This window comes from Echiichthys vipera (genome assembly GCF_963691815.1).
Source record: "Echiichthys vipera genome assembly, chromosome: 7".
Taxonomy (NCBI): Eukaryota; Metazoa; Chordata; class Actinopteri; order Perciformes; family Trachinidae; genus Echiichthys; species Echiichthys vipera.
In genome coordinates this window covers 15,562,699-15,581,204 of record NC_139832.1, presented here as the reverse complement: position 1 = coordinate 15,581,204, position 18,506 = coordinate 15,562,699, and the positions used below count along the sequence as shown (strand labels likewise).

At 40.7% G+C, this 18,506-nt stretch overlaps 1 protein-coding gene across 6 annotated transcripts in view; it reads right to left on the bottom strand.

Annotated features, from left to right (window-relative positions):
* Positions 1 to 753: 753 nt before the first annotated feature.
* LOC310949431 (pleckstrin homology domain-containing family A member 5-like) overlaps positions 754 to 18,506 on the bottom strand; it is a gene marked incomplete at its 5' end in the record, with an annotated part of 79,233 nt that continues 61,480 nt past the window's right edge. For 3 of the 6 annotated variants that reach the window (XM_083916899.1, XM_083916898.1, XM_083916900.1), the window contains 14 exons: positions 754 to 1,877; positions 2,948 to 3,047; positions 3,330 to 3,472; positions 3,913 to 4,046; positions 4,971 to 5,132; positions 5,221 to 5,436; positions 6,586 to 6,713; positions 7,846 to 7,966; positions 9,398 to 9,553; positions 10,176 to 10,277; positions 10,388 to 10,537; positions 11,540 to 11,620; positions 11,708 to 11,770; positions 18,171 to 18,254. In XM_083916899.1, the coding sequence (XP_083773025.1) occupies positions 2,956 to 3,047; positions 3,330 to 3,472; positions 3,913 to 4,046; positions 4,971 to 5,132; positions 5,221 to 5,436; positions 6,586 to 6,713; positions 7,846 to 7,966; positions 9,398 to 9,553; positions 10,176 to 10,277; positions 10,388 to 10,537; positions 11,540 to 11,620; positions 11,708 to 11,770; positions 18,171 to 18,254 (1,632 nt within the window). In that variant the 3' untranslated portion in view covers positions 754 to 1,877; positions 2,948 to 2,955. Of the gene's footprint in view, positions 1,878 to 2,947; positions 3,048 to 3,329; positions 3,473 to 3,912; positions 4,047 to 4,970; positions 5,133 to 5,220; positions 5,437 to 6,585; positions 6,714 to 7,845; positions 7,967 to 8,544; positions 8,701 to 8,851; positions 8,956 to 9,397; positions 9,554 to 10,175; positions 10,278 to 10,387; positions 10,538 to 11,539; positions 11,621 to 11,707; positions 11,771 to 18,170; positions 18,255 to 18,506 lie in introns of those variants that run through there. The other 3 variants (XM_083916902.1, XM_083916897.1, XM_083916901.1) reach the window with 3 other exon arrangements.

Below are 18,506 nucleotides of genomic sequence, written 5' to 3'. Positions count from 1 at the left end.
TTACCTTTGAAAAAGACACTGCAAAGCATAAAAAATAAATTTATTAAGATCTTATCAACATTTATAACTAATTGATGGCTCATTAGAAGGCTTAAATCCACACACATGTTAAAAGATGTTACAAACTCAACTGGGCACTCTTCTTTCTCAGGAGCCCAGAACTAGTTAATCAGTATATGGTTATTTGGTAATATAGATTTCCACCTTAACTTCTGTTGTGTAGCATATAAAAACTTGATATGATGTGCTGTGTTCATTTTATATGACAAATATTAACTGGAGTCATCCTACATGGGCTCTGAAAAATGTGAACTCTGGGGAAGAGGAGTTCTCCACTACCATACATGCTGTGTACAGTCACTGTGAAAGGAAATACCACTTTGCAGCAGCAGAATGACCACAAGAGGGAGCCATAGTTTTATATTTGAACTGGCTGCCACTCAGAGGATCTGAAACCAGATTGACCAGATTAAATCATCCCACATTCACCTGTCAATACCATGTAATTTACCCACTACTCAAGTAATTATTTTCGATGAAGCTATTTAAGTAACTTTTCAACACTGTGTCAAAATTAATTAATTATTCAGTCCTAATTTATGTTAACATAATATTCTGCTGTCCAGAGTTCTCATGTTGCAGGACAAAGTCGAACTTGAGCCGATGCACAAGAGTGAGTGCGTTTACATGGCTTTATTGCCAGTTGTCCACTACAGCTGAGTAAAGGGGAGGTAAAGAACAAAACGCAACCTCTTGTTAAGAACAGCAACATTTATTTAACATGATATAAAACAGATGGAATATGAACATTTGCTAATCAAATCTAGTATGTAACCATATGTGGGATACATCTTCCCATCCTGCTGTACCATGTACATTATATACACAGTAAACCTCTGATAATTACACTTTGTACACCCGCACACAAACCTGGATCCACAAACGTTTTTTTATTGCTTTTTACATGTGCTAATCTTTTTTTTTTCTTACTTTCAAGACTTCAAACCAACATTTCGTAAAATAGAACCAATCTCTGATTGTTTTTCCTTCTCTCTGTTTAAATATATCTCTCAGCAATAAAAAAGATGATAGAGAGTGACTTCAACATTCACATATGTGTCGGCAACAATGCGACAGGGACTGCAGAAATCCCATTATTAAATAATTACAAGCCAGAAACAGGAGAAATTACAAATAATCTTTGCCTGCAGCAATAAAGTGGCTCCATCTTTCATTATAACGGAGCGATCTGCAACTCTTATAAACTCATCTTTCGCAATGACAAATGTTCTTTACAATAAATGGATAAATATGACTTGTTAGCTAATGAACGTATAAAAGACTTAAGCAAGCTAAAATTATGTGAAAATGTGTTTTTGAAACCTTTTAGAACTGCTGAAATGTATGAAAAATGCAGCCATAACATTTTGTCGCAGGCCCTTAGGCTTACAACAGAGTTCAGTCTATGAGCCATATATATATATATATATATATATATATATACACACACATTGGCCCATGTTGAAACAAGAACTTAATAAAACCATATAAATAATGAAAATAACCTTAAAAGCCTTGTAAAAACTGAAAATCGAACTACAATAACAGTATCAAAGCTGTATTGTGTGGTGCCCCAAAGAGGGGGAAAGAACAGAGAAAAGTCACAAAGAAAGAAATGTTGGTGGCATAAGAGGTTAAGACGTCACAGTGAGCATACAGAAGTCAGGAGATTCACACCCCAGAGTACGGCATAGGCAGTTTCCCTCTCTGTAGGCCGTGGCCTTGTGCTGCTGTCCTTGGGGAAGTCGTCAGGGCAACTTTACACCTCTACTACTGGTTCCTTCATGTGTAGGTTTTCACTGAGGCCAGAGCCTGTGCTGCAGAATGAGAATGGGAGATTTTATAATGGGGGCAAATTATGCTCCAAAAAAATAGACAAATAATACGTAACACGATTCTCCTATACACTCAGTGGCCTCTCTATTAGGTACACCTGTACAGATTATGATGCCTATAATGTTCAGCTATTGTTAAAATCATCATAGAGGTGCTAATTCAATAATTCTGTTTTAGCACTGAGGTTAGTGGTGGTTTGTGCTGGACCTGCATTATAATCAGAGATTTTTCTAATATCCTGCCATCCTTGTGTATGTAAATGTAAAGGAGGACATAATGTAGTCCAGTATGTGTGAACAAAAACTGATCATTACAAAGTTTCACATCTGATTGCAGATTGTTTGCATGCAGGTAAACAGTCTGTGTGGAGAGTAAAAGATGCATAACGCATTGGATGAAATGCAATCTTGGAACCAACAGGCGACTGTCTGACGACAATTTAGCTTTTCATTAGCTTATTTTTTTTAATTTATTCATCTGCATTCATATGCAGATATCTGTTTATAGAGATAAGCCCAAATGTCATTTGGACCCAAAAAAGTTTAGACTGTAAAAACTAAACAGAACATGGAAAAGGGAGTCTTGGCACAGATATCTGTTATCCGAATATCCGCTGGCTACCCCAGAATCATTGTCTGTTGCCCTCAGAGGCTAAATCAGCATCAGACCGATAACCAATGCTTTCCGAGTTGTATTTCATCAAGGATTCATAGAACCGTAGTGGACGTAACTTTTGATTGTAAGGTAAATTTATGGGGGAGCTATGCATTAAATTGCATTAGACTGTGCAGGTGTCCACTGAGTGTATGATTCCACAACAAGTAATGTTGTTAAATTTGAAAAAAGAATGGCCCTACAGTAACATTGAGTTGTGGTAAAAAAAGGAAAAACATACAAAAACTTCACCACGGTTTCCCCTCCTTAAAATTTGACAACTTTTCATCAATCCCTTTATTATGACATGCCTTTTCTCCACAGAGACAACCATTTAAACACTAAGAACACTTTAGCATTGTGAGTATGGACAAAACAGGTTGATGAAAGCCCTTACTGGTGCTACTACACACACATGAAGTGAGACCCATCAGTGAGTTGAGGGGGTGTGTTAGGAGACTGTGGTAGGGGTGGGGAAGAGGACGACGGGCTTTTCACTGCAATGAAACAGAGCAACATGTCCAACACACGCAAGCACACAGAAAACAACAGAAACAAATTAAATTGGTAGTTAGAAAACACAGAAAATAACCACTGAAGTCAATGAAATGATAGAAAAAACTACTGAGACCCAAATGATAAATGACTGAACACACACAAGAGGGAAGCAGCAGCAGTTTGATCAACCACAATCAAAGCACTTATCTTTAGGCTTTTGTTTTATCACATGCATTATCTTGATCACACCTCCACCCTCTTCTCTCTCTCTGGAGATGTACCTGCTACCAGCTTGCTGCGTTTGGAGGCTTCGGCGGCCAGCTCGTAGGAGATATTAATCATCTTCTCCTTCTCCTGTACGGTAACCTCCACTTCAGTCTCCTCCTCTGGGCTTAGAGGCATACTAGGCAGCACATTCTGCATGCTGGGAGCACACATACACATACAAAATTGTATCTGTAATATACAGTATACAGCTTTAATGGTTATCATAGTTTCTTAATAAACACAATTACCCCAGGACAGAGATGCTATGTCTTTTAAATCAAATCAAGATGGCTGACATTTAGCATTAAATGTCACAGTGGCTAGGAGATAAGAGCATGGGCTTTTCTTGTTTTCTCCAAGGCACTGTTCTGCATGAGGAGAGCAGGCAGTGTGGTCTCTTTTGAGCCATCTATGGTGATGTCCTGCTATGTCCCCAAACTTACCCCTCAAAAAGAGAAATTACCTCTGAAATATCAGCGATCACCTGGAAATAGCCCTTTTTTACAAAGAATCCTTACCTAACATCAAGGGTCCAAGCAGCCTTTTCTTTGCCAATACAAATTTACTGGTATAGACAGATCATGATGGTATGTTTACCTGTTTTTGGCTATGAGGGCTTTGATGCGATCGACTTTCCTCTGCTTATCAGCCTCCTGCTCAGGGCTCAGAGCCTCTTCAGGGTCTGACTCCACATAACGCTCAGGAATCAGCACTTTGTCAGGCACAGAAAGCTGAAGAAACACAACACAAAGAAATGCTTTACATAGCACACTTTATGTAGAAGCACACTTTATCCAAATTAATGGAATACTATTTGCTACAGATAAAAGAAAAACAACACAAGCCAAAAATGTCCACAATAAAAATATGCAGATATAAATCATAAAATAAGGTTTATAAATAACAGATGCTTGCCATCGTCATTATCAGTACATCAGCTGTTCCACATTGTGGGGTGTGTAAGAACTACAGTTAATGGAGCATCACCATAGGTTTTGTCCTAGAGCGAGAAACGCTTCATGTGAGATATTCTGCAAATTAATGAGAACATTTAGGAACATAAGCTGTAAGGCGCTTGATGTAATCCATTGAAAGGGCATGACCTCTGTAAAAACAGAAAGAAGCGCCTTTAAATCAAGTGTATGGCTTCATTGGCAGCCTATAAAAAGAGTTTAGTATAAGTTCATCTTGATATACTGTTTTGTAAAAATATAATAACAATAAAGTAATTGATTTCTAAGGAAGGCCTGTAAGTATGGAATTGCAGTGATTAATATTGAGAAAGCATATCATTTATATAACTGTTTTAATGTTGAAATATGGTGTCAAATGCACATTAGATCCACAGAACCATGGTTCTTCATCTCGTTCACATCAAAGGATAATTAAGACATTACCTGTCAAATAGGACACACATTTGTATTTTTTCAAGGTGTTTAATATTTAGGTAGCAAGAGGTGATTTAATCCGACAACCATGTAATTGTGTCAGTTTCTTTAATTATTAAACATTTGTTTTAACAGAGTAGTAGTATTAAGAATCAAATCTACAATAATTAATAATGTGATGTTAGTAAACATTTCCTAAACATTGTGCATGTAATAATGTTAGCCCTCTTAGTCTGGTGAGTAAGACAGCAAACTGCTGTGCTTTACCTCTCGTTCCATATTTAAGTGGTCAGCCTGCGAGGCTTCTTTGAGACGGGCAATCTCCTCGGCGGGCGTCTCCTGCTCCCTCACCACCTCCTGCTGCCTGAGTGAGGCCTCCAGCGCCTGAATATCACAGCTTATCACCTCATCTCTGCGCCTCAATTGGGACTAGAAAAGACAGAAATAAACAGGACAAAAATGAACAGGATTCTAGGATCTGATGTCAGCCTTAGTGTCTGCAGCAGTCGCCCAATACCTGCTTGCTGCGAAAATGGTTTTCTTTAGTAAATGAGTGACTGCGAGAGGGTGTGTTCTCCTGGCTGCTGCTCCGGATGTGGTGGCCTTTCTTTTTCTCCCTGAGGGCACCCTGCTGGTGGCGGCGGATCCTCTCAAGCTGCTCCTCCACGCTCATCCTGGGCCGGCCACTTTCCACAGCACACAGCTGCTGCTCCACCGCGCTGCGTGGACGCTCCTGTTATCCATAGAGGACAACAACAGATATGCACGCACACCACAGAGGGACACAGAAACACAAACAATGTTTAAGTTAATAATACTTGAGCATACTAGGAGACAAATGTCATTGGTAAAATTTTACTATACAAAGCAACGGTTTAGGTGTGCAGCTAGGTGGCGCTGTATAGTTGAGTCAGATCTCATAATGCAGTTGCAGTGAATAATAGGTATTGTTGAAAACATCCTAAATTTGACAAAGTAGAATAATCATTTTCTCTACCAAAACGGCACATGCTGGAAAAACCTTTTAAGCTCTTCAAACAAAGAAGTCCAGAATGACATAATAACCATGATAATGATTGTGACATGTCTCTTTAATGTTCACTCTCTTAAAACCAAAACCTGGCTGGCTGCTGTGCATGCACACACTCCTGATGACACACATGGGTGCACTCAGAGAGGTTGGGGGCTTGTTAACGCCTGAGCAGGAGAGGCTGATGATGTGAAGTCAACTGAGGAGAAGCTGTTTCACTTTCTTGTGCCATGCTGGAGGGGCTGGCATATCTGGATTCAGTCCAGAGCCTGGGGATGCAGCCTCCACTGTCCAGATTGTTCATGAGTCTGGTATCCAAAGGCCTAAGCCGAACTCAAAGGGCCTGTGACACAGTCTCTTACCTCCATAGGCTATATGACTTTCAGGGAAAACTACAGCATGTACATGCAAAACAACACTGTATGTATGTGCAGATGACATTTCACAAAGTTTTCATAGGTTAATTCCTACTATATGTCCATCTTTTTTCCCCAAACACAAACACATACAGAAACACTAAAATTGGGACACACCCTGCAGTGTGGTGCACTAATGACATGGTTAGTATATTTAAGTTGATAGAGGCTGGAAACTGTTTAAACCAAGCTTGGCATATATTTTATGACAGCCTGGTTTTAGGAGCATGAGTCACACCCTGACCACGTGATGAGTGGCCTCTTCTGCCACAAGTTAACTTTCAACCAACAGCTTAATGACCAAATAAACTAATTAAGAGGGGAGTAAATGTAATTCAAGAAAATGAAGAGGTGGCCAGGAAGTTTACAACACAAAAAGCAATGGCTGTTATTATTATCGTTTTGCTAAGAACATGAATGAACAATTTACTGTTACCATTAGACTCCCGGTCCTGAGGTCAGGCCTCTTGCTCTTCCTTAAGGTAACATATGAAGCTATGGAGGAAGACTCAGGCACTGGTGACTTGGTCCTCGGTGGGACAATGCCAACTGGGTATGACATACCTAGCAGGTAAAAAAAGACAAGAGTGTCACTTGATTCAATGACAGAGCATTTGTTTTTATACACCATGTTAGAAGCAATCCACTGAAGAGTATCACTGAAGAGTATACTCTTTTTAGGAAAGTTTTACAGTTTTATAAATTAAGTTTTCGTAACATTAAAATACAGTATGTATGTGTCATTACAGAAAAGTCATAAGCCTATATATAAAATCTTCTGTGTATCAATAAAACTTTTAAGTTGAACCATGTGAATGCAGAATCTGGCATCAAGTACACTATACTGCATAACACTATTCCCTGCAGCATCGGCAGGTTGCTACTATTAATTGTGTGGCGGTGTGGAAAAAGTGAGGAGCAACAGTGCAATCATTCAACTTCAGAGTGCCTGCATTTGTCTGTGCTGTTTCACCAAATTTAGGCCAATTTGCCCTTTTCTTAACAACCTTTTTACAAAGAATGTGTAGTGACATATAGTCTAAATAAAGGATAACTGAAGAGCACTGAAACCTCCAAACCACTTTTTGTGTATTTAGTAGTGTTGTTGAAGGATTCAGGTCCGAATCGTGATATTTTAGTGCAAAGTGTTTGAATTCTACATATTGTGTAGTGCTACTGTCTACTGGTTTAAACTCTGCTATTTGCCATTGGCTGCTGGCAGGTGACGTATATGGTGGCAGCTGTTGTCATCACCGAGGAGTGACTGAGCGTGTCTTATCCCCCTCCTCCCAGCCCTGCTGATACAGAAGCATTTTTAATTTCAAGGGTAGAGGCACTTCAGCCAAAACTTTGTGTTTTAGTTACTCTTTAATTCCAGTCAAATGGGTCTGGGTAAATGCCACTGTATCCACAGTAACCACTGTACGCCAAATAACAGTTACCATGAGATTTACTTTGTGATGAACTGATGTAGCTTAATGCTTTAGAGAGAGGCCTGACCTTATATTTATGCTCTGTGTCAAAATGATGCCAATGTGGTAACCATGGCAACTATCAGTGCTAGAAACGAGTTTATTAGGTCACACGGTAATAATTTATTCAGGCATTGAATTTTTGTTAGTGTCGCCTAAATGGATAATTTATCAGAAAACTGCACAGTTCAGAAACTGGCTTCATATTACTTGGCATAATGTACCTTTGTTTCCAGAATGTTCTCTGTCAGATGCGTGTTCAGATCTGTCCTCTCCATTGCTCTCATCTACCTCAGCCACTGTGGTGAGCTCTGGTTCACTCTTATATAGCCTGTAGTCCGGGCCCTGCCGATGAGAAGGAAAGAACAAGATCAACACACATACACATCGGTTTATAATCATTGAGTTTGGTTGCACAGTGAGGTATAAAACATTTGAAAAAAGGTACATTTTCTCTTACAGAATGACCTCAAAGACAAAATGATGCTTTTACAGAGTGGGCAATCATAAAATATAAATGTATAGAGCTAAAAACTCTCCATGATGTTTGAGAATGACACACAACTTTACAGCCAAAGGAAAGGCCAGTCACACAAAACTTATTTTGCAACCAAGGACAGACAGAACAGAACAAAACAGAACAAAATCAATGCTTTTTAACAGAAAGAGACAAAAAAGTAAGACAAGAAAGCAATTCAATTGAAAAGAAAAAAAAAAGATACAAGTGAGGCTTCATCCTATCAACTGAATAAAAAGAGATGATGGAAGTATGGCATCAAGTAAATAAAGGGCTAGGATCCAAGCAAAAGGAATCCAAAAGACATGAGATGTCTGTAAAAATAAAAGTGAAAACCATCACAGCGAGCCATGACATGGGATGACACAGATGAGGGCAGGGTCAACCATGAGGTCAACAAGCTTACGCTGTGCGTGCCATTCCTGTGATTGGCCTTCCTGTCCTCCGGCCTGTGTAGTGTTGAAGGGCGCACACCAGCATATGAGGGCAAAGGGGGCACGTTGGGGGGGTTGGGTTCATAGGACTGAGGTAGGGGTGGCCGTGGGGGTACCGAGTCCTCCTCCTGGGGATTATACAGGGAATGACAGGAAGCAAGGTGACACATGGTGCCACCATGCACGCTCGGGGCAAACACCATCTGGTATGGAGTAGTTCTGGACCACAGGATGGGCAAACCAGCTGATTAGTCTGACAGAGATCTCCACATGGTGTTACAGGCTGACAGACAAATCCACTCAGATATCACCACTCATAGTGTCCATGAGCAGGGCTGGCAGCAGCTTGAGCACTAAGCATAAGATGGTCATCATCTACACAACTACAGGAGAGGAAAATATCCCTTACAGTGGCGTCTTCAAATTGCTTCTTCCGTCAGACCAAGAGTCCAAAGATATTCAGATTTTAAATATTAAATATTATAAAAGAGAAAAGCACCAAATGTTCACATTTCAGAGACTGGAACTAGAAAATGTTTGACATTATAGCTTGATAAAAAGTTGTGGCTTCATTTTGTGTTGATCAACTAATCGGTTAAAGCTGCAGTAGGTAAAAAGCAATTAGCTGTCCTGAGCCAATAGGAACACTCTCCGTCTTTGAAATATCCTGTCTTTTATCACAGGCTAGGTTTCTAAAGCCTGAAAACTGAGCCAAGAGGAGATGCAGAAGTCTAAGAACACTTGAATTACAATATGAGGAAACATCATAACCAAAAATGAACTGCCTACCCCACGTTTTAATGCCTAATTGTTTCTGTGCCTCACCTCATTGTTGTGCTTGCTGAAATTGGTCTTGGGCCCATATAAGTTCATACCATCAGCACTTCTCTGAGCTTTATTTTTATTGAGGGCCTCCATCACATCTTGAATCCTCCAAAGTTCTTTCTGGATGCGGACATGCTGCTGGCTGGGAGGCTCCGTCTGGGTGTGCACAGAAAACACGCACAAATCACCAAATGTTACCTATAGATTAACTTTGGCTGCCTAGACACAGGAAAAAAAGCAGAAGAGAATGAGAAACAGATGTGGAATAATCTCCTAACTGATGACAGGTTTGTCTGAGAGTGAAAGGCACTTAATGTTCAGGCTCCCTGCAGACCCTCTGACTTATCTACTCTGGATTAGCATTGGCTCTGACACCGGCTCAACCAGGAATAACTGTTGGAACCGTTTCTCTCTGTCTCTACACTTCTCCTGTGATGAAAGACAAGATAAAAGACAGACTTAATTAAGACCTGACCTATCATCGCTACAGTCATCAATCACTTACTATGTTGCTTTGATCTCTCAGTTACCTCCCTCCACATTACAGCTAACGGCACTGGAGCACAGAAATTTACTTCACTTTTTCCCCCAAAGTCAAAGAAAGTGTCTTCAAAAAGTATGACTAGGTGTTTCAGGGAATGCCACATTTTCAACTTTCTTTGAAGCTTTGCAGTATATGTGCCCCAACCAAAGTCAGTCTAATATGCAATGCCAGTGTTAGACAGTGAGCTGTGCGAGATTAAAGCAGTGCAGCTTTCAGTCTCAAGAATGATCCTACCTGAGGACTTCCCAGTGCTTCGAGCTGCTCCAGGAGGTTGTTCTTAGCCAGAGTCACATCTCCTTCCAGCTTGTCATACTCCCTCCACGACCGTTCCAACTCCTGGTTTAGGAGAGATACACTTTGTGAATGACAATGTTTAAAAAAAATCCGGAAGAAAAACCAGCTTCAATATCCAGCATGAGTGTGCCTGAATGTACTATATGACTCACTGCTGCAATTCTGGAGAGCTCTCTGCAGGTGCTAAGCAGGCCGCTCTGCAGTAAGTCTCTCTGCTGGATGATGCTCTGCATGTCAGCAGGGTTATCAGAGCCCATCTCAATCTCCTGGCTGGCTGATAGCAGTGCTGTCTCCAGGGTGTGCTGAAGGAACATACAACATAACAACAATACATATACAGCATCAGTGTGTAACTCGTCACTGTAAGCTTAGATCAGCTAACTTTAGTCAGAATGGATGATTTAAGCCGCTCCTACTTTTCTGTCCCATGACCCTGTTTTTAGCTCCATATGTCTTACAAAAGGTACTAAATAAAAAAAACAAACATGATCCAAATAACGTATTTTCTCTTTCTTTTTTTTCTATCTTTACTAGTCAAACTTTTTCCTGATAAATCAAGTGATTGTTTAGTCTATAAAATATAAAAAAATATGACAAATCCATCAGCCACATTTTTGCAGCCCAAAGTTAAACTAAACAAAAATTCAAAATGGAGGACCCTGAACCAGCTATTGATTTGTATCCCTACTTTGGCAATTAGTTCATTCATTAATTCTAAACCAACTGTCCATCTACAGTACTGTCAGTCTACTATTGAAAAGTCAATTATCTGAGAACTTCATTTCAATGTTATAATGTATTTGGTTGTTTTTATGGGAATGTTATGCAACACTTCACCCATTATTCATTCATTTTATCAAACAAATAAAAACAGTTATGGAAGAAATCTTCTGTGACTCTGTTTACATGACTCCAATGTTCAGTTAGATATAGTAGCCAAACAGTGCCTTACTGTTCTTGCAGTGTTCCTCTAACTTGATGTTTTTCTCTGTTTACATGTCACGACTGCACAGCAACCACAGTCTGCTGACAGTGGACAGATATGCTAAATATGACATGGTTATAAAAGCCTTGCAAGCCATAAAGCTCTTTGAAGTTGATGACAGTAGCTGGGCTATAGTTATAACAGATGTCCAAGACTTTCTTAGTGTTGTGCAAACAAACTTTATTTAGGCTATTCTTATAATTTAAAGAGACTATAAACTGTGTATTCTATTTAGTTCATTTTTCCACTTGGCACCACACTCTTTCCAAACAGTGGAACATATACATGGAAGGATGACAGACGTGCAGTGTATAGTCACCTTCTCTCGGTACAGCTGCTGAAGTTTGTCCTCTTGTGTCCTTACCACTTTATCCTGCTCACACAACCTGCTAAGTTTGGTCTGAAGAGACAACAATAAAGACTAGTGACCCATCATGTGTAGTTAAAAGGACAATCATATCACGGGAGAGTGCAATGCTGAACTTACATCGATGTCCAATTCTTCTGGCATACATGTGTAGGCGTGCTCTCTGTAGTCGTCTGGATTTAACTGTGAAGACAGACGTTCTGTTAGACAGAGATACTAAATATGCGCATACACATTAGAATCTGGAGATCTAATGCAGTATCATGACAGGGCTCTCTCACTGAGCCACGGGATTTGTCCTTGAGCAGAAACTCATATTTCACTGAATCAGACAATCTAAGTTAGCAAACCAACAATGGGAGAGCAGCCAGTCTAAACACACTCTTCTCTGATGATTATGGGGCCTCCCGTTTCATCACCAACTATTGTTTGTTTCCGTCAGCACAATGCAGTGGTTTTATTGGAAATACAAGGGGAAGGCATGTCAAATAATCTTGCTTACTGAACTCTTGAGTCTGTGCAGAAGCTGCATCCATCAACTGTGTTTTCTCCAACACACGCTCTGCAGCTAATTGATCCAAGAACTCTGCCTGTCTGGTAGTTGTGGTCAACTGAGTGTGTGCTGCTTTAAGTGCAGCATTACTTAAAGATATTCCTAGAATAACAATATAACCACAGATATTCTTAGGATTTAATATACAGTAGTAACGCTCAGGACAATTATAAACAGCTGTTTAGTTACTTTATGCCAGGCTAAAATACAGACAAAAAAAGTTCAGTGTATTGCAGTAACTTCTATACCAATTAATACTTATACAACACCCATGTTTATTATAGTTCAACATCTACATTACTGGAGTTACAAAAGCAAATAAAGACATGCAAACTCGTCATTCTCTACACTTCTACTTGTGTACAACTTTTCTACTTCTGAAGAAAAAAACTCACAGTGCTCAAACAGGAAATTATTTTATTAACTGCATTGGATCCCATGTTTCCAGAAAATCCATTCATCACACAATGCTTCATCAGTCATCCACTCTTCTAAATCTTTACAAATACACGTGAAGTTCATAAATATTAGGACAGTCACATATTTCTGTGTTGTTTTGTGTTTGGACTCACATTGGATATGAAATGACATGATGACCATAAGGTCAAAGTGCCGACTTTCAGCTGTCATTTACATTCTTATGGGCACTGCAAAATTGGGGGTAACCCAGATTATAACTATAGCCCAGGCCTGAACTACGGCACACGAAACACGGGGTCATATTGCATTTCAGATCACATATCTGTTGGGTCCTTAAAACATTGGCTGCTTTGGTCATGCAGTATGTTTAGGTCAATTACCAAGCACTTAAAAAGAAAAAGCTAAGAGTCAGCCCTTTTACGTCATAGACGCTATTTAATTTCAAATCCAACGTGCTGGTCTACAGAGCCAAAACAACAAAAAAATACTGACTACACTCACACAACTGTGATCTCTCACACACATTTTTTCTCAACACCTTTTTCCTCAGCTGAACCACGCAGGACAGTTAAAGCAGGTGGGACCTGAGAACCACATGGCATTCCACACAAAACATGCAGGCTCTCCCACAGCGTGGGGGGCTTCACTGTGGTGTTGTGTGGTGTGGATTACACGTGACATGGAGAGGAGGAGGAGAAGGAAGGAGACAGAGTCCTGGCAGCTGAACAGGTGGGAATGCAGCTGTTGTCAGGCCCGTATGCCAATGAATGGGTGATTGGGGGAGAGGGTTGCAGTCTTTGGCAGCACTTTTACACCTCGAGAGGCATTTACAAAAGTGGCAAAGTGATGTCATAGCCATTGACACTTAGGGCGTGATCACATTATCATTTTGGCCGCGGCCAAAACCGGTTTTTCAGCTAAAGTCTAGTACCTTTAAGTAGTGTGAGCGCACCCGCTCCGCGCTCAACTGGGGCCAGCTGGGCCGCCACGGCCCGCTTGAAAGAGGTGGGCTTTAGCGGAGCCGTTTGCACATGTACGAGCACGAGCGTGCGCACGTGCACGCGCACGAGCCCTACGGCAGTAGCGTTATGTCCGCCTGTTCGGACATGTAAATAGAAGGAGGGACCATGCGCGGACATTTAACAACAACAACAATGGTGGTGAAAGGTTCACGTTGGTGTGGTGCGGAGGTGGAGTGTTTACTGCAGATTTGGTCGGATGAAAATATTCAAAAACAGTCGACAAGACGCACAAAAACTCCGAGGTCTGTGGAAAGATTTGTAAACAAAGCCACACTCACGCGATCAATGCGTGTGACGTGTTACGGCTTGAAGGCGTATGGACAGCAAGAAGTATTGGCCGAGGCCCAGGTAGTGTGAGTACAAACGGGGCTGGGGCGCGGGGGGGAGAGGGAGGGGGGACAAGTACCCTAAAGTCCGGGTCTCGGTCCGGGAGGATAGTGTGAGCGCGCCCTTAAAAGCTGGCCCTTTTTTCCCCTTCCACCAGTAGAATAACAAGAGGGGGTTAGAAGGAAGTAATGCAGACAGGTAAAAAGGAAGCGAGAGTTCCCCTAGAAAACATCTGTCTTCATACAGCTGATGCTGAATTGTGCTCAATCTTGGAACCTTATATCCAAACACCAAATAAATAAAGCAGCACTGGTTGACTCCAAATTAATGGTAAACATAGTATTTATGAAGTGGATATTTGTTTTAGGATAGTTGAATATTATTGTGCCCTGCTAAAAGGGAAAATGAATTAACTCTATTGCATAATAAGAGCCTCCCTGCCAAATCCAGGAGGCTTGTCTAATGAGAGGGAAAGCATTCTGCAAAAAGTTATGAAGAAATCACAGACTAACCTTCACTTGTTATGGCAGCAGACAAAACAAGATGACTAAAGACTGGAGCTGTGGTTCATTATCTGGGTCGAACTACAGCTTGAGCTTCTGATTTAGGACCGTCACACAGCTGGCTGAGTGTTTTCTAAACACCAACGCAAAGTCAAGAGTAAACTATATCTACCCCCCCCCCCCCCCCACACACACACACACACACCCTTCTAAAAAGAGTGGGGAAGGGATTTAACTTGACAGTGAAGCAAACATCATTCTACTCTTTTACAAGTCATGCCTTCATGGCATGACTTCTCATAAGAAGGAAGAACAGTCAAAAGCAATGGATGAGGAGGTGCTGGCGATACAAACGATACAGGGAGACCAGTCTCAAAATGCCATGAGGACGTGGACATCGGAGGAGGAGCATTGCAAAACAGACCAAAATAACAACAGCGACTGGTGAGGATGATGTGGAGCAAAGCCTTCGGCTGGCCTTACTTGCTGGTAAAGTTGAGGCCTCGGGGCAGAGTTCTCAATCAAAGTGTGAGTCATGACGATTAAAGGGTCATTTTCCTTCATCTAGTCCGGGGTGTAGAGGAGTGATATAGCAAGTGTCAGTTTATAGCAGTGCTTCATTTCAGAGACAACACCGCATATTGCTACACCTCGCTTGCTCTCTCTCATGAAGCAGATTCCAACAGGATGGATACAGCAACGACAAGCAGTAAAAGACGCTTACAAGCAGGATCAGGGAGACAATGAAGTGCAAGGCTCTAAGATGCTTACTTGTTAGTCATGGATAGCTCCTGTTAAACTTTGATGTTTTATAATTATACAAAAAATAGCGAGCACTTGTATTGGGATGTATGTGGTAGTAGATATTAAACGTGAAACCTAATCACTTTATTTTCAGAGTGAATAGCAAGATTACATAATTTGAAAAGCTTACACAAATCAAAGGCTAGCTCAATTAAATTATCTTTCTATATTTATTATCAGAAATGGCACAAAGACACAAAGCTCATCTTCATCCCTGAACCATACAGAATAAAGTGTTATACAGACATTCAGTTAATATAGGGCTACTTAGTCAGTAGACCCCATGGGACCTCAGCTCTCAAAAAAATTTACTTTAGGGTCTATAGCATTGGAACAATTATTTTCTGGTCCCAGTCATTATCTGTCCTAGATTACACATATGATGTTTGCAGAATTAAATGACAATTCTTCATGTTAAGAGTATGACAGTTTATTGTAAGATTGTTCAGTGAAAGTCTCTAGAAAAAGCGTAATGAGAATGACTAAATTTCATGTCGCCTATGTGACGTCACGTTATCACGCTTTTACTCCACTTCTCAACTCTCAGTGCTGCTGCGTCGTCTGCCAAGATTGAGATAAAGATGCCAGTATGTTTTGTGCCAGAATGTCCATATTCCAACAAGACGGGTTTTGTTTCTTTAGATTTTTGTCTGACCCTAAGACTAGGAAGCAGTACTCAGAGTTGAGAAGTGGAGGGAAAGTGCGATGACGTTATGTCACAAAGGCGACACGGAATGTAGTCCTTCTCATTAGGCTTTTTTCCAGAGCCTTTTACTGAACAATCTTACAATAAACTGTCAACTCTTCATATGAAAAATCTTTTTATTTTGCAAACATCATATGTGTAATCCAGGACAGATAATGACTGGGACCAGAAAATAATTGTTCCATTTCAATAGACACCAATGTAAATTTTTCAGGAGCGGAGGTCCCATGGAGTCTACCGGAAGCCGTATTACAGGGGCGGGACTTACCAGGCCTATAGCTGAGTTTAGGGTACATAGTATAACAAATAATAAATAACGAATAAATGAATGAGTTCAGTTCATGAAAGGAATAAACAGGGTCATGCAGTCATGCATTACCCCACCTGATGGTCCAAATACATAAGGTTCCTTTGGAGGTGATGGGAGAGAATGTCGTTCTAACGTCAGCAGCAAAAAGGAGAGGAAATAAAATGCAACAGTAGAGTGAGACAGAAGAAAGTCAAGTCAGTCTTTCTATGATGCTCTCTCTCTATCTCTCTCTCTCACTACTGTTCACACAAACACACAAGTACATACAGTGAGTTTACCCAAAGATAACTGGACAGAAAGGAAGGCAGGACAAGTCAAGGTGAAGAAATAAGGTTAGGCAGCAGGTGTACTAGATAAAGGAACAAAATGAGTGTACTATGAGGAATGAAAGGCGGGAGCATCATAATGACCAAATGTAAAGAAAGCAGTGAGCTGAGGTTGAAATAACACTTAAAATACATCATCTAAACTGTGTGTGAGTATCTTGATAGCAACTAAACTAAACAAGCAGACAAGAGTTATAACAAACTTAAAATCCTTCATACCCAACCATTCTCCACCTCAGGCCTGACCTACATCTGTACTCTGAAGTCTTAAAATAGACTTAATATGCAAAAGTCCTGAATTAACATATACGTATGCCAGTGGCCTTAACCTCCTTAGCCGGTCACTATTTAAGCTCACCAATGGCTTTAAGTTTCATTTCCGGCCAACTTCTCTTTTGGGATGTAAAATAACTTAATCAACTGCTGGTCTTATTTGAAATGGATAAAATGTTGTGTAGTGATCTGATGTCAATTGATATAGTGTTGGAGGTTGGTTGTAAAATAGTTTTGTTTCCACACATTTAATACATTTTGGTAAAAGTTGAAATCAAGTTAGCTAATCCCTAAATATGATGAAGAGACAGCTTCAAGCCAAAGCAAAGACCTTAATTGAGAAATCGCCTACTGTAGTGCCCTTTCTTGGTCTTACGGTGTGAATACCAAAAAAAACAATCCTCTGGATCGAGATGGACGATGGTAACGGTTAAATGGCATACACACCACACGCTAACACACATGGCCCGCAGGGGCATCTCTGGGGGCCTGACCTTTGGGTTGTTGCCATCCATGTTAAGTTGCATAAGCTGGGCTACAGTGTGCTCCCGGATACTGTTTAACTCTGCCTGCTGCCGCCGCAGCTTTATCAGCAGCAGAGTTAGTTCCTCAGGCTGCAAGGAAGGGAGGAAGGGAGGGAAATACAGCCACAATGAAACAGGGACACACCGCAACAGGAGTGGGAGAGGAAGGGAGAGAACACACCAGGACAGGAGATTTAGAGGTATCAGGCTCCGAATAGGTGAACAGTTGCTATATCTAGGTATAGAGGGTTCTTTTTGGTAGCTCAGGACCAAAAGATTATCCCAGGTGCAATCGTGTCAGCAACATGCAAATTAGACACGTCCACTCAAGACAGAAGAGCAGTTTAGCATTTATTACAGAATCCAGTTCACACTTTACCAGCTCCATGAGAACATAGCAACATAGAGTGTGGCTTTGACATAAATTCCTGATCTGGCTTAGAGAGTTGTGAGTGACAGGGTTTTTAAGTCTCCGCTGATGTGAAGCGAGTCAAAAGAGCTCCTGAAGTGAGCATTCCCTAAATCCTACCAATTGGAACATACAACTGAGTTCTGCCTAAATCTGTCTCTAAAGATTCTGTCACAATATCTTTTTGCAAGGGAATGAAGGACAGAAAGAGGGAGAGGGGCAAAGGCAGGATACGTGAGGTTATAAAAATAGCCTTGTCTTTCAAAGAAGTTCAATTAAACCTAAATGAATAATTGTTTGCTCTACACACTTATTCAAGTGTGAAATTACTGGGTGGTGTATTGCAGAAATTTCAGTAAGAAGATAGTGATGGTCACATAAGGGGACAACATGAATAAGGACTTACTGTTTTGCCTTGGAGAGACTGGGCAGTGATAGTCTGGACTGGGATCCCTGCAGGCATAGACCTCCTGTCAGGTGGGTAGGCATACTGCAGAACACAGTGAAGAAAAATAAACTTTAAATAGCCATTCACAGCTGAAAAACCCAATACAGAGCAACATTTTGTACTTATCCAAAGTGGTTTTTAGCCATTTATATTATTATTGTTTTATCTGCCAAAGTACTGAGCTAACCACAGATACAACGAAGATGAAAGGAATTATGTCTGTGCTGCTCAAAACATCTTTTTAAAAATGACTTAATGGATGGAAACTTGGATCAAACATTCTAAAAGCTAATG